Raw genomic sequence first — 16,886 nt, 5'->3', positions numbered from 1 at the left:
GAAATGCATTTTCCCTTGAAAAAGCTTACAGATATTCACGTATGGAGTCCGTCCTTCAGACACATTGGACATTTGGAATAGAATAGAATAACAGAGTTGGAAGGGACCTTGGAGGTCTTCTAGTCCAACCTCCTGCTCAGGCAGGAAACCCTATACCATTTCAAACAAATGGTTGTCCAATCTCTTCTTAAAAACCTCCAGTGTTGGAGCATTCACCGCTTCTGGTGGCAGGTTGTTCCACTGGTTAATTGTTCTGACTGTCAGGAAGTTTCTCCTTAGTTCTAGGCTGCTTCTCTCCTTGGTTAATTCATAGAATAGCTGGAAGGGACCCTGAAGGTCTTCTAGTCCAGCCCCCCCCCCCCCGCTCAAGCAGGAGAACCTATACTTTCTTAGACAAGTGGCTGTCCAGTCTCTTCTTAGAAACGTCCAGTGTTGGAGCATTCACATCTTCTGGAGGCAGGTGGTTCCACTGGTTAATTGTTTTCAACCAGTTAACTGAGTTAAGCAAATTAGTTAATCAACATATTGGCAAAAGCAGATTCTTGTTGGGAGGTTTCTCCTTAGTTCCAGGTTGCTTCTCTCCTTGACTAGTTTCCATCCGTTGCTTCTTGTCCTGCCTTCAGGGGCTTTGGAGAAGAGCTTGACTCCCTCCTCTTTGGGGCAGCCCCTGAAAAATTGGGACGCTGCTATCATGTCACCCCCAGAGTCCTCCTCTTCATTAAACTCGTCATACTCAATTCCAGTAATAATAAATGGACTACTGCAGTCCACCCTATGTGGGGCTACCCTTGAAGAGCGTTTGGAAGCTACCGCTGGCGCCGAGTGCGGCAGTGGGTAGTTTTTTGGGGCCCCCCCAAGAATGGGCCCTGGGATACCGCTACTCCATAAGCTGCACTGGTTACCAGTCCGGTTTCCAGTTCAAGGTGTTGGGTGATGACTTTTCAAGCCCTTCATGGCAAGGGTCCCACTTACTTGAGGGGACATCTCACCCCACGGAGATTGGTCTGTCCCACTCATGCTGGCAGAGGGGCAGATAGTCGGGCTGTGGGTCCCATCAGCCCAATTATTCCGGCTGGTGGGATCTGGAGGGGTGGGGGAAGCTTCTTCCCCCTTCCCCAGTGTGAGGTTTGCCCCAACCCTCCTATCTTTTCGTAAGGGTCTACAGATGTGGCTCTGCCAGTCAAGGTTGGTCCCCAGAGGGGAAACAGTGCTATGGAGGTGCTGGATCTTCCCTCCCCCCCACCCCCATCCCTGCCTCCCCCTCTCCCCGTGTGCCTTTGGTTTTAAAGTTTGATTTTAAGTTTTAAAGTTTTAATGAGCTGCTCAGAGTTACCAGTAAAATAATAAATTAAATTGAAATAAAATAACAAAACCAAACCATAATAAATAAAATATAATAAAATAAATAAGATATAATATAATATAATATATTAAAATGATAATATAATAATAAAATAAAAATAAATAAATAAAATAAAATAATAAAATATAAAATAAAATAAAACAATAAAATAAAAAAAATATCTTTGTGTGGCTGTATGATAGTGATCATTCTCTTTCTCTCTCTTGGGTGCAGTCACGGATATCTGAAAGAAGAGAATAATCTCCTTTGGGTGTATAAGCGTCTCTGTTCTATAACCATATATTTTTTAAACAGCTTGTCAAAAGGATGATCATTACTGTCTCTGTTTCAAATTTCCTGCTATCATCAGTGGGGTGATTTTACCTTGAAAACAAATTTCTCCTACCTAGACCTTTAGGTGTGTTGCTTTTCGAAACAAACAAACAACACACACACACACAAATAAACTATAAATCTATTAAAGGGGCCATGTGCCCATTGCTTTTCCAAACAAACAAATAATAATAATAAAAATAAACTAACCCTACTAAACGGGCCAAGTTCCCACTGTGATCCGGATCAGTTAATATGTAAACTCTGAAATGCATTGTTGATCCTGCTCTCTGGATCACAGCCAAAGCTGAGTGAGGAAAGTTAAGCATTTAGTAGCGTTGAGAAAAGGTTGACACTTCTAGAAATCTACCCATCCAAACAAATTCTCCCTCCTACTCCTCCTCCTTCTCCACTTTGGGTGTTGAGGGAGATAACAATAATCCTGATGAATTATCTGAGATACATCAGGAGGAAATATTTAGAAAATCTCGGAGAGTTAGAGATGGGAAGCAACATTATCTTGACTGGTCCATGAGACAACACAATTGTCACAGCTGCTCTGGGAATATCTCGGTCCACTGAGGACTGAGATGTGCATATTTTGTTCCATCAGCCAGAAAAGATGACTCACTGGTGTCGACTTAGGTCTGAGCCATGTCCAACTTCTCCAACTTCTTTGTGTCAAGCATCTCTGCTTGTCGGGCGCGTCTTTGAGGCCCTTCAAGTCACTCAAAATCCTCAAGAGGGATCCAGGTGCTGTTAACAGTCCGAAGACTTCTGAGTGGTGCTCAATCCTTGATTAGACAGAAATGCAGATCCGTGTCTCACCGCATCCTTAAGAGATAACAAGAGGCCGAGGGCTAGGCAGATGGAAAATTTTAGGATTTGCTAACACAGTAGAAGCTCACGTTGTGGAAAGATGGCACAAATAAATCAGTCTGTACTTTTCCTGCATTTGTCAGATAGCTATGATCTGCAGAGAATACCCTGGGCACGAGTTTCTCGTACCTCAAACCCTGAAAATATATTAATGATTAACAGTGTGGTTTTATATGGGCCCCCTCGGCAGATAAAAGCATTCCATGTAGCTCACAAATAGCCAGAAACATGTAATTAAACCTTCTCCTCCTCTTCTCCTCCTCTTTCTCCTCCTCCTCCTAAAATGCTGGTTTTTCATCCAAAAGATGGTAACGGGTGGAGTTGTTATTAAATACATGGGCAAACATCTCAGTATATTAACTCAATTTATTTGATTAGGGTGCCAGTTTTGTGGACAGATTGAAAGCATTGGATCAGAAGTCAGGAAACTGAGTTAATTCTGCTTCAGATATAAAAGTTCTTGGGGCCGGTGGGTTTTTTTCTTCCCCTTTCTCTCTCTCTCTCTCTTCCAAGTCATCTCTAAAAATTTGCTAAACAACCTGCCAGGATTTGTATCTGTGGTCTCCAGGAATCGGCAGATAACTTGATATGCTGTTGCAATAACACAATTAAACTTATTCGAGCGTTATAATTACCATTTGAGATTATACGGATCCTAACCCAGTGTTTTCATTCCCACTTGGAGAGGAGTCACCGAAAAAAGAGTATTGATTACAGTAAAAGATTACCGCCTGTATTTTGCTAATGTTCATTTAACAGAATTCTTCTTCCCAACTTTTGGAAATCACTTCTATGCATTACAGGCTTCTACAAATAAATTAGGAGTCCCACAGCACCCTGAAGACCAGTGGTTTTTTTTGGAAAAGAAAAAGGTGCCGGAACTCACACGTGTCATACAACCCGCCTTTCCTACCCTACAAGGATCCATGCAAAAAAGGTGCCGGAACTCCGTTCTGAGCGTTCTATGAGAAAAAAAGCCCTGCTGAAGACTATCAAGTATATTATGAGCTTTTGTCACGTACAGCCCTTTATAACTGGCTTGTATTCTGTGAAATCTTACGCAATCATGGATTTTATACTTTGGGGTGATTCAGGATTCTTTTTGGGATGTTGCTTGAAAAGCAAACAACCCCACAGGGGAGAAAAGAAAAAATTACAACTTAGGACAGTTCATTGAGTGACTAGCTACAACACCGTTGAAGAAAAGGAACTGAAGGACCATTTTTTCCACACTTACGACCGTGGCAGCATCTCCAGGGTCACGTTATCCAAATTCAGACACTTGGCAACTGACTCATACTTTTGACGGCTGCATTGTCCCGGGGGGCAAGAAACGTTGTAAAATGGGGCAAAATTTACCTAAGAAATGTCTTGCTTAGCAACAGAAATTTGGGGCTCCCTTGCGGTCGTAAGTCAAGGACTGCCTGTTAGTATAAATGTGGCCCCTTATGTGTTTTTAATGTTTGCTTTAATGGACATGTTTTTTATCTGTGGTACAAGGACTCAGGTTTGTTCTGCAGAAAATGAGTTTTTCCAGGCTTAAGAAGTGAGCCTATCAGTTATTTTGTTAGCAGCCCTTTAAAGAAGGGCTGTCAAACTCAATTTCATGGAGAGCCGCATCAGCATTGCGGTTGCCCTCAGGGGGCCGGGTGGGCGTGGCCAGGGTGGGCGTGGCTAAAGTGCGTATGGCCTACTGGGTGGGCGTGGCCAGCTCTACATCGTTGGCATCAAGGGTGCCTATGGGGGCCTGGGCAGGAGTGGGACAGATCTGACGGTCTCTGGGCCAGGGCCAAGGCAGTGGGGGCCGTTCCCTCACTGTTTCCAGGATGGCTTCACGGGCCGCATGAAACCACTTCGCGGGCCGGATCCGGCCCCCGGGCCTTGTGTTTGACATGTCTTTAAAGCATAAATTCTTGAGAAAAGATTGGGGATGTTATCTACATTTTTAAAAAAATAAAGAAATAAATAAATCTTGAGTTTATTTCCAAGCGATGCAATATATAGGCCAACGTATAAAGCATATACAGGGCTGTATTTTTAGTTCCGACAGACCACCGGGCCTGGCATTTTTTTATTCCTAGCAGTTATGAAAACACAACAGTAAAAAAATTATCCGATGTCACTAAACTATTTTTTTTTAAAAAATACAAGTTTTAATTGTTCAATGGATTTGAGGATCTTTCATAATTTCTGTATTTTATGTTGAATTCTTGACCTCATGAAACATTCCCTTGGACAATATCTCATAGATGACAGAAGACACCGTGCTGAGTAACTCAAGAATTCCGCATTTGGTTGTAAATCTATTCCTTTATTTAGCTTATGGCATATTGTACATGGGCTTGCCACCTATATTTATATGTTAGGTATATGTAAGGGTGTGTGTGTGTGTGTGTGTGGTATTTAGCGTTTTTAAAATGTGTATTATGTAGGTGTGGCTCAGTGGGTTAGGATGCTGAGCTTGTCAATCAGAAGGTCGGCAGTTTGGCGGGTCGAATCCCGAGGGCCGCGTAGCAGAGTGAGCGCCTGTTACTCATCCCAGCTTATGCCAACCTAGCAGTTCGAAAGCACGTAGAAATGCAAGTAGAAAAATAGGGACCACTCCGGTGGGAAGGTAACAGCGTTCCGTGCGCCTTTGGCGTCTAGTCATGCCGGCCACATGACCACGGAGACGTCCTCGGACAAGCGCTGGCTCTTCGGCTTTGTAATGGAGACGAGCACCGGCCCCTAGAGTTGGAAACGACTAGCACGCATGTGCGGGGGAACCTTTACCTTTACCTTTTACACTTTGAGAGGAAGCAACTAAATTTCATTTTTTAAATGTGTGCCGTTGTGCCCACGGGAAAAAAAAAGACAATAAAGGTTATCTGTTCTAATCTAACCTGTATTACCTTTGCTGTAGAAAGTAAGTCTAATTTGGGCAAATTTCTGTCTGTTGGCGAAATGCATTTCTGAGTTGGTTTGAGTCTACTGTCTACACACAAAGGGGCTAACCATCTCACACACATTTTTACAAACACAAGTCTGAAAGAAGACTCGCCCGTCAAAGTTCAATCAGTTTTGGGAGTTTGCTCAAACAGATGTGTGTGTGTGTGTGTGTGTGTGTGTGAGAGAGAGAGAGAGAGAGGGATGCTCCTCTTTCTGGAACCAATGCTGTGATACTGTTTCCCATGGACACCTTGTAGGAATTTCTCATGATATAGTTAGTTGCATACAGCTGGTTGTGTGCCATGACAACTAGACAGAGAGATAGGTTTTCCCCTCCTGCCGTCACTCAGCTGAACACCTAGATTTCCCAGCTGACCAGTTTTGCCTATTGTGTATGCATATTAACACAGAGTGTATCTGTCTTCTTCTTCTTCCTCATCTCTTCTTTTGCCACTTCCTTCTCCTTCTCTTTCCTCTTTTCTACTCTTCCTTTTCCTTCTTCCTCTTCCTCTTTCACCTTTCTTCTCCCCTTCTCCATCTTCCTTTCTTCCTTCTTTCTTCTTCCTCGGGATTCGACCCGCCAAGCTGCCGACCTTCTGATTGACAAGCTCAGCGTCCTAACTCACTGAGCCACACCTACATAATACACATTTTAAAAACGCTAAATACCACACACACACACACACACACACACACCCTTACATATACGTAACATATAAATATAGGTGGCAAGCCCATGTACAATATGCCATAAGCTAAATAAAGGAATAGATTTACAACCAAATGCGGAATTCTTGAGTTACTCAGCACGATGTCTTCTGTCATCTATGAGATATTGTCCAAGGGAATGTTTCATGAGGTCAAGAATTCAACATAAAAAGAAGAAGAAGAAGAAGAGGAGGAGGAAGAGGAGGAGGAGGAGGAGGAGGAAGAGGAGGAGGAAGAGGAGGAAGGAGGAAGGAGGAGGAGGAAGGGACCTTGGAGTTCATCTAGTCCAACCCCCTGCTCAGGCAGGAAACCCTATACCAGACATGTCAAACACAAGGCCCGGGGGCCGGATGCGGCCCGCGAAGTGGTTTCATGCGGCCCGCGAAGCCATCCTGGAAACAGTGAGGGAACGGCCCCCACTGCCTTGGCCCTGGCCCAGAGACCCTCCTCCTGCCAGAGACCCTCAGATCTGTCCCACTCAGGCCCAGGCCCCCATAGGCACCCTTGATGCGAACGAGGTAGAGCTGGCCACGCCCACCCAGTAGGCCATACGCACTCTAGCCACGCCCACCCAGTAGGCCACGCCCACCCTGGCCATACCCACCCGGCCCTCTGAGGGCAACCGCAATGCTGATGCGTCCCTCAATGAAATTGAGTTTGACACCCCTGCCCTATACCGTTTCAGACAAATGGCTGTCCAGTCTGTTCTTTAAAAACCTCCAGTGTTGGAGCATTCACCGCTTCTGCAGACAGGTTGTTCCACTGGTTAGTTGTTCTCACTGTCAGGAAGTTTCTCCTTAGTTCTAGGTTGCTTCTCTCCTTGACTAGTTTCCATCCGTTGCTTCTTGTCCTGCCTTCAGGTGCTTTGGAGAATAGCTTGACTGCCTCTTCTTTGGGGTAGCCCCTGAGATACTGGAACACGAAGAAGGTTGGATAATACATATTTGTTCATTTCTGTTGCAAGGAAAGTCACAACTCACTTCTATTTCCAACTTTTGTTACCTTAGTTCTTTTTTTCTTCCTTTTTTTAACTTTCTACATTTTTTTTTCTCATCCTTTCTTCTACTTTTTTTTGAGATTTATGTTTCATTACTTGATTCAAAAATAATGCAGCATTTTGACATACACATACACACACACACAGAGAGAGAGAAAAAGGGGTGAGTGCTGCTAAGGTCAGTTTGATCCCTCACCCCAGACAGAAAAGCAAGATCATTAAGCCACAATTGGTCTAATAGTTAAGGAGGCCCTGAGTTCAAGTCCCACCTTAGCCATGAAAGCCAACTTAGGAAACCTGAACCAGTCACTTTCACCCGCTATCCAACCCATGTGTCTAATAAATCTATCATCTGTTTGTGCCTGTCTGTCTGTCTGTCTGTCTGTCTGTCTGTCTATCATCTATCTATCTATCTATCTATCTATCTATCTATCTATCTATCTATCTATCTATCTATCTATCTATCTATCTAATAAATGTGTCTATCATTTGTCTATCTAATCTACTGTATCTATATCATTTCTCTATCAAATCTATCATGTCTAATAAATCTATCTATCATCTATCTATCTATCTATCTATCTATCTATCTATCTATCTATCTATCTATCTATCTATCTATCTATCTATCTATCTATCTATCTATCATCTATCTACCACCTACCTACCTACTCATCCACTCTTTCTTCCTATATCATCTATCTGTCTGTCTGTCTGTCTGTCTGTCTGTCTGTCTATATCTATCTAGTGTCTATTTAATAAATCTATCATTTGTCTATCTAATCTATCATGTGTCTAATAAATCTATCTGTCTGTCTGTCTATCTATCTATGTATCTACCTATCTAATGTTTATGTAATAAATCTGTTTATCATTTGTCTATGTAACCTACCTACCTACCTAGCTACCTGTCTGTCAGTCTGTCTATTTATGACTTGTCTATCTAATCTGTCTGTCTACGGTATCTATCTATGGAAAAACATTTCTTCATTAATGCAACAGGCAAATAAGCCAGTAAAGCAGCAAACGGCAAAGGAAGAAACAAAGAAAGGGAGCCCCCCACCCCCAAACGAGCCCCAAAGCCCCGTCACCCCTCGCCCTCTCCGGAGCGCCCGAGCGGCGCCATCCCCGGCCGCGCCAAAGCGCCCGGCATCGCCCAGCCAGCCCGGCGGCCACCGAGCGGCGCCCTCCGCCGCCCGCCCGCCCCGCTCGCCAGCCATTCAGCGGGAGGCAGAGGCGGAGCCCCGGCAGGCGACTTCGCCTTCTTCTGCCGCCGCCGTCCGGGCAGCGCCGGGCTAGGCTGGAGGCAGCCGCGGAAAATGGCATCTCGCTCGGCCTCGGCTGCGCGCTCCGACCAGCCCGCCACCTTCTTCCGACCGACCCGGCCGTTTTTCGTGGTGCTCATCGTGGGCCTCATGCTCTACTACGGCGTAAGGGGAGGAAGGAGGGAGAGGGGGAGAGAGAGAGAAAGAGAGAGGAAGGAAGGAAGGAAGGAAGGAAGCAGCCGGGCTGGCAAAGCGCAGGAGCCTTTGGAGAAATGCGCACCGGCTTTTCCGCTCCTTCCCCACCTGCTCCTTTCTCTGGGGAGGGGGGCGAAACAAAGAGGGGGGGGCTCTCCCCAGAAGAAGACCCCTCCCCCCCATCGTGTGCAACGGTGTGTATGTGTGTGTGCGCGTGTGCAAGGGGTCAGGGGATGGGATTGCAGGTGTTGGAAGGAAAAGTCCTGGCAGTGGTCCAGTCGGAGCCGGAGAAGATGCTTGCGTGATGCTTCAGAGGCCGCCTCTCTCTATTCTCTAGTGTGCTGTCTTTGCGCCTTCGATCATCCCCTACGATGGTCTGGGTCCCTTAGGAAGACTCACAAAATATCTGCAGGAGAACCACAAAACCGCTTTCCACGTAGGGTAAGTCGACAACGCTTGGGGGGGGGGGCTGTTTAGACAATAGCAGTAGCGCTTAAACTTATATGTCACTTCATAGTGCTTTACAACAAAGCGTCAGTCTATCACACACACACACACACACACACACACACACACACACACACACACCCAACAATCTGGCTTCTTTACTTAATTGACCAGAGAAGGATGGAAGGCTGAGTCAACCTCGAGCTTGTCAGGATTGAACGTCAGGCTGCGGGCAGAGTTTGTCCGCAATGTACTGCATTCTAGCCGCTGCGCCACCATGCCTGTAACGAGCCAGATGTTTATATGGGCATGCGGGAAACTTAAAGTTTCCGTATGGTTGGGATGGGGTAGTAGAAGGACAGGCAGAGCCCAGAGGTGGAGTCAAGAGAGCTATCAGCCTGGAGTCATTGTTGTTGTTAGTTGCGAAGTCGTGTCCGACCCATTGCGACCCCATGGACAATGTTCCTCCAAGCCTTCCTGTCCTCTACCATCTTCTGGAGTCCATTTAGGCTCACTCCTACTGCTTCAGTGACTCCATCCAGCCACCTCATTCTCTGTCGTCCCCTTCTTCTCTTGCCCTCAATCTTTCCCAGCATGAGGCTCTTCTCCAGTGAGTCCTTCCTTCTCATTAGGTGGCCAAAGTATTTGAGTTTTAGCTTCAGGATCTGGCCTTCTAAAGAGCAGTCAGGGTTGATCTCCTCTAGGACTGACCGGTTTGATTGCCTTGCAGTCCAAGGGACTCGCAGGAGTCTTCTCCAGCACCATAGTTCAAAGGCCTCCATTCTTTGGAGCTCAGCCTTTCTTAAGGTCCAACTTTCACAGCCATACATTGCAACTGGGAAGACCATAGCCTTGACTATACGCACTTTTGTTGACAGGGTGATGTCTCTGCTGTTTAGTATGCTGTCTAGATTAACACGCGCTTGACAGACAGCAACACAATGAGCTTTCCTGTTGCAAGAAGACGAATGAGAACACTGAGTACTTTGCCAGAGAAAACTGGGCTTTGATAAGTTTGGGGCAGGGTTTGCCAACTTCCAGAGGTGTTTATCGAAACTCTCAGAATTCTTAGCAATTTCTTGACTTCTGGGTTTTGAAACCCAGTTTTGGAAAGACCAGGGTTATGGAGAATGATGGAAATCAAAGATTTCTCCCTGAACGATGTTCTGAGAACAAGCCAGCCCAACACAGAATGTAGAAATACATTTTTATGACCAAACATGGTGTTTTGGAAGTCGTCAGAAACCAAACTCAGAATGTTTTTCTGAGTTCCATAAATGTGGACAGATCCCAGAGGAGTTTTGCACAAACCTGGGACACGAACTTCCCCTTCTCTTCTTTTTTCCACCTATCCCCTCTCCAGCCTTCTTTCTTCACAGTCCTTCCCTTCCCTTCACTGATGTCCCCAGTTGACTAAACTTTTTCAATGACCTTAGATCAGGGGTAAGCAACCGTGGCTCTTTTATGACTTGTGGACTTCAACTCCCAGAAGTCCTGAGCCAGCCATGCTGAGGGAAAAGCGAGAGGTTTCCAAGCTGAGCCATGCTGGCTCAGGAATTCTGGGAGTTGAAGTCCACCAGTCATGAAGGGGCCATAGTTCCCCCATGCTGGCTCAGGAATTCTGGGAGTTGAAGTCCACCAGTCATGAAGGGGCCATAGTTCCCCCATGCTGGCTCAGGAATTCTGGGAGTTGAAGTCCACGAGTCATAAAAGAGCCATGGTTGTCTACCCCTGCCTTAGACCAAATAACAAGGCAATAGAATAGAGGTAAAGGCAAAGGTAAAGGTTCCCCCGCACACGTGTGCTAGTCGTTTCCGACTCTAGGGGCTGGTGCTCATCTCCGTTTCAAAGCTGAAGAGCCGGCGCTTGTCTGAGGACGTCTCCGTGGTCATGTGGCCGGCATGACTAGATGCCAAAGGCGCACGGAACGCTGTTACCTTCCCACCGTAGTGGTCCCTATTTTTCTACTTGCATTTTTACGTGCTTTTGAACTGCTAGGTTGGCAGAAGCTGGGACGAGTAACAGGTGCTCACTCTGTTACGCGGCACTTGGGATTCGACCCGCCAAACTGCCAACCTTCTGATCAACAAGCTCAGCATCCAAACCCACTGAGTCACCGCGTCCCTTTAATAGAATAGAACAGAACAGAATAGAACAGAAGAGAAAAGAATTCTAGAATCTGTACCAATTCAGCCTCAAGAAGACCAAATTCTGGACATCAAAGTTGAGGAATCAAACTTAGGAATGCTTCCTGTAAAAGACTTCTGGGGAACATACACTTGCCAAGTTAGTGTAGATATTGAGACCGTGTAGATATTGAGACCGTGTTCTAGGTAACCTCCAGATCAGCTGTTAGGTTCTGACAGACATATCATACAACACAACTGTATCTATTAGCAGGGCAATCAAGTCAATTTGAAGGTGAAAGATTAAGAGGAAGTAACACATCCGTACCTCATACAGCCTTAAAATGAGAGTGTCCTTCCCCGAGGCTGCACAAGTCTGGGCAAAAGTTGTGACTTGTTTTTAAAGGTGTTGCTGGAAAGCCCTCTGCACCCCTTCTTTGTTTTTGAATTTGAATCACTTCGTAAGCCCTCTGAACGATTGAGACACGACAGAGTGAGTTTTGGCCTTTCCCTTTATTTGAACTGATGTCTAATTTATTGTTGACAACCCTGGTGCTGTTTGTCTTAATTACAGATATCTGCTGGCTTGTTTACTTCATATCGGAGAAGCATGCTTGAGTATCTGGTTATGCAAGTAAGTTCTCCTAACTTCTTCAGGAGTTAATGGTGGCACAGCTTCAGTTGGGTTGGCACGGTAGTTTTCTACATCTAGGAATCCTCTTTGTGAATAGAACTCAAATTCGAATAGAATAGAATAATAATAGAATAGAATAGAATGGAATGGAATGGAATGGAATGGAATGGAATGGAATAGAATACAGAATACAGAATACAGAATACAACATAGAATAGACTGCAGAATATAACAGAATAGAATAGAATAGAATAGAAATAAAATAGAAAAATAGAATAGCATAGAATAGAATAGAATAGAATAGAATACAGAATACAGAATACAGAATACAACATAGAATAGACTGCAGAATATAACAGAATAGAATAGAATAGAATAGAAAATGCAAGGCATAATAGAATAGAAATAGAAATAAAATAGAAAAATAGAATAGCATAGCATAGAACAGAATAGAATGCAGAATACAACATAGAATAGAATGCAGAATACAATGCATAATAGAATAGAACAGAATAGATTGCAGAATATAACAATAGAATAGAATGCAAAATACAATGCATAATAGAATAGAAATAGAAATAAAATAGAAAAATAGGATAGAAGAGAATAGAATGCAGAATATAACAGAACAGAATAGAATGCAGAATAGAATGCAGAATAGAAGAAATAGAATAGAATAGAATAGAATAGAATAGAATAGAATAGAATAGAATAGAATAGAATAGAATAGAATAGAATAGAATTCTTTATTGGCCAAATGTGATTGGACACACAAGGACTTTGTCTCTGGTGCATAAGCTGTTAGTGTGCATAGAAGCCACAAGTGATAAATCATGATCACCGTCATAAAATACCGTCACCATAAATCTTAAGATACAACACTCAGTGATAATTGCAGGATACCAAATAAACAATCAACACAAATCATCAGCTTCAAACAGTTACAGTCCTAAGAAGCTAAGGAAATAGCTAGTAGGAAAGATGAGAAGGATAATAGTAATACAGTCCTATTAGGGGGTTTGACATCCTAGTGCAGGGGTAGGCAACCTCAGCTCTTTTATGACTCATGGACTTCGACTGACTCAGGAATTCTGGGAGTCGAAGTCCATGAGTCATAAAAGAGCCGAGGTTGCCTACCCCTGCACTAGTGTGAGAATTAGTTGTTTAGCAGAGTGATAACTGGGGGTGGGGGGGTGGGGTGGGGGGTGGGAAGGGGAGGGAAACGTCCTTGTGTCTAGTAGTTTTGTTGTGCAATGCCCTATGGCCTCATCTCGAGGGAGGAAGTTGAAACAGACTTATGTCCAGGATATGAGGGGTTTGTAGATATATTTTCACAGCCCTCTTTCTGACTCGTGCAGAAGACTGGTCCTCAGTGGAAGGCAGTCTGGTAGCAATTGTTGTTGTTTTTTTCCTGCAGTCCTAACCATCCGTTGAAGTTGTGTGTCTGTCTTGTTTGGGACGTGGTGGCTCAGTGGGTTAGGACGCTGAGCTTGTCGATCAGAAGGTCGGCAGTTTGGCGGGTCGAATCCCGAGGGCCGCGTAGCAGAGTGAGCGCCTGTTACTCGTCCCAGCTTCTGCCAACCTAGCAGTTCAAAAGCACGTAAAAATGCAAGTAGAAAAATAGGGACCACTCCGGTGGGAAGGTAACGGCGTTCCGTGCGCCTTTGGCGTCTAGTCATGCCGGCCACGTGACCACGGAGACGTCCTCGGACAAGCGCTGGCTCTTCGGCTTTGAAACGGAGATGAGCACCAGCCCCTAGAGTCGGAAACGACTAGCACGCGTGTGCGGGGGAACCTTTACCTTTACCTTTTTTACCTTGTTTGGTGTATGAGTGAGGGACGCTGCGCTCCCTTATCTAAAAGGTTGCAGAAAGGACTCCCACGTTAATTGTGGCGTTAGAGAGGTGGCACATATTCAGAAATAATACGGTTTTCTCCTCCTCCTCGCAAGGTAGTCCCCAACGTACGGCCACAGTGAAGTCAAAAATTTCAGTTTCTAAGTGAGGTGGCTGTTAAGTGAGTTTTGCCCCATTTTATGACCTTCCTTGCGGAGGTTCAGTCAGTCATTGACTTTGCTTGTCAGAAGGTCGCAGAAGGGGAGCCCGGGACACCGCAACTGTCATGAATGTGAGACAGTGGCTGGGTATCTGAATTTGGATCACGCGACCCCTGGGGATGCAGCAATGGTCGCTAAGTGTGAAAAAGGGCCGTAAGTCCCGTTTGTCAGGGCTGTTGTAACTTCAAACCGTCTCCAAATGGACTGTTAAAATTCGAGGACCACCTGTGCTTTCATTGGAGAGCTGTAAAGAAAACACGTTGAAATAAAGTCCAAAATGGGTCAGTGTTACGTGGAGATGGTCTAGGTACGAAACAACAGGTAGCTGACCTCAGTTTAGGACAGCCAAAAATGTCTTGCTCAATGGGTTCCCCTGGAGAAGACATCTTACTCAGTAGAGGGTGGAGTGTGCTAAATGCCGAAGACACTGTGTGTGATTTCACAACCCTCCTTTTCCACCCTAACAACAACAACAACAACTTTATTGATTAGCCCTTGGGCCATATCAAAGTGTAAAGTTCCAGTAACGAACAGTCACCAAAACTTGATAAAAGCAATCCAAAATGGAATTTGATAAAATACAATTTAAAATGGAATTAAAATAAAATACAATTTAAGATGAAATAGTAATAAAATACAATCTAAAATGAAATTGTAATAATGTACAATAATTTAAGATATAGATAAAATATGATAACATCATATTTCGGAGTCGCCCTTGCAATCTACCCCAATCAGTCCCACATATGCAGATCTTAACCGGATCATTTTGCAGTGGCAGTATCGTAGCCAGTGAGGTTTATCCGAGGCGCGATTATTGCTAATTGAAAACTTTTCCCTTTGCCACCCTATATCCGTCGATAGGAGCTCGCCGTTCATTTCCTTCTAATCCTTTCCCTGAGGCAATAGAAGCAATTACTTGCCCGGCCCAGAGTGTTCTTGTTGCAGAAGAACAGATTCACACCCCTGTTGATTGCTAAGCAATAATTAAATGTGGTCCAACCAAAACAAGATTGATCTGAAGACATACATATGGTAGGGTGAGAAGTTAAGTTATACAAGAAGGAGCAGAAGAGAACAGCCGTGGGGTCCTTGGTGTTTTTCTTGCAGACGTTTCATGACCAAACTAGGTAACAGTGGTAGAAGGGGTTTGCAGAAAGGAGGAAGAGGAGGAGGAGGACTGTGGGGTCCTTGATACTGTCTGAGCTTGGTTGTTTTCTTGCAGACATTACATTACCAGACTAGGTAACATCAGTGCTAGAAGGGAGGAGGAGGAGGACAACAACCGTGGGGTCCTTGATGCTCTCTGAGCTTGGTTTCTTGCAGACATTACATTACCAAACTAGGTAACATCAGTGCTAGAAGGGATGAGTTTTGAAGAAGGGAGGAGGAGGAGGACAACTGTGGGGTCCTTGATGCTGTCTGAGCTTGGTTGTTTTGTGGCAGACGTCTCATGACCAAACTAGGTAACATCACCAGTGAAATTTTCAGTGCAGAATTAAGAATTGAGTAAGCAAAAGAACTTTCTTCCAGATTTATACTCAGATTCAAAAATAGGTTGAGTAACTGGGAATTGGGGTTCCACACCGCAAACAATTGCTTTTCTGATTGCGGGATATGTGCAGAGCCTCCCACATCGTTATTTCAGCCTGAACTGTGTTCCCAAGCGTCCTTTCCCTCTCTTTTCCTCGCAGTAAGAAAGGCATCACGGACAGCAAGACTCAGCTTTGTTGGTTCGTTCAAACGCTTTTGTGCGGCATCATGTCGCTTTATTTTCTGCTGGTTTATAAGCCGCCCAAGAAAACCCAGTGAAGAATTGGAAGTGGACAAGGAAAAAGAAATGAAGAGAAATGTGGTCCACCAGGATGACATGGCCCTTAACACCGAAGGATCTCTCAGTATTTTGGCATTTGACAGAAAACATCTCTCACTGTTACCTGAAAAGAGAAAAACCCTTAGTTTTGGAGCACCCCGGTGATAAACCCATGAGCTGATCAAGGGGAAATCAGATTTTAAGTCGGGAACCTTTTAGAACGTGCACAGTCTTATTGCGCGAGATAACGCAGGAGTAAACACAGTAAACAGTGGTCTATATTAAATGGTGGTTTTATCTTACACTATCTACAATATCATACACCGGGGACAATATACATACACAAGCATGGCTGGCTCAGGAATTCTGGGAGTTGAAGTCCACGAGTCACAAAAGAGCCACGGTTGCCTACCCCTGGGCTAGACAAACTCAAATCCTGCAGCCGTTCTTCGTATGTTTTAGTCTCCAGGCCTTGGATCATCTCAGTTGCTCTTCTCTGAACTTTTTCCAAAGTCTCAACATCTTTTTTTGTAGTATGGTGGCCAAAATTGGTTGCAGAATTCCAGATGTGGCCTCACTAGAGCTTTATAAAGAGGTACTAATGCTTTGTGTGACCTTGATATAGGTGAGCAATAAAGCAATAACGGCAATCCAAAAAATTTGCAAAAGTTTATTTTACATATTTGGAAATATGGGTGCACGTGAGGTGGAAACAGATCAAAGCATGCAACCAGTTTTTATACCCCCCCACCCCCACCCCAAGCTCAACACTGTTCTGGTTTCCCATTAGTTGAATACTAACAAGCTTACAACCTATCCGGAATGCTTATTAATAAACATTTTTTTAAAATCCCATTTATATCCCGCCCTTCTCCGAAGACTCAGGGCGGCTTACAATCTAAGAAGCACAAATCAATGTGCTTAGCAGTAGCCTTCATTCTATGTATATGCCTTCTTATTAGGGCTTTCGCCCCCCCACCCCAGCGGCATTATTACAAAGTCAGCTTATTGCCCCCAACAATCTGGGTCCTCATTTTACCTACCTCGGAAGGATGGAAGGCTGAGTCAACCTTGAGCCTGGTGGGACTCGAACCTTCACTAATTCCCAGCTATAGCGCAAAGTCTCCCCTAGCTACAGTGTTAAGTGTAAGAGCAATTAAAAA

General features: G+C 44.6%; 1 protein-coding gene across 1 annotated transcript; it reads left to right on the top strand.

Moving 5' to 3' along the window:
• Positions 1-8,469: 8,469 nt before the first annotated feature.
• Positions 8,470-16,365, top strand: TMEM254 (transmembrane protein 254). The gene is made up of 4 exons (XM_081329138.1): positions 8,470-8,617; positions 8,985-9,088; positions 11,795-11,854; positions 15,605-16,365. The coding sequence occupies exons 1-4, from the start codon at positions 8,507-8,509 to the stop codon at positions 15,720-15,722; spliced, it is 393 nt and encodes a 130-aa protein (XP_081185264.1). The 5' UTR covers positions 8,470-8,506; the 3' UTR covers positions 15,723-16,365.
• Positions 16,366-16,886: the final 521 nt, after the last annotated feature.

Source organism: Vipera berus (genome assembly GCF_964194415.1).
Source record: "Vipera berus genome assembly, chromosome: 5".
NCBI lineage: Eukaryota > Metazoa > Chordata > Lepidosauria > Squamata > Viperidae > Vipera > Vipera berus.
This window is presented reverse-complemented; position numbering and strand designations above follow the sequence as displayed.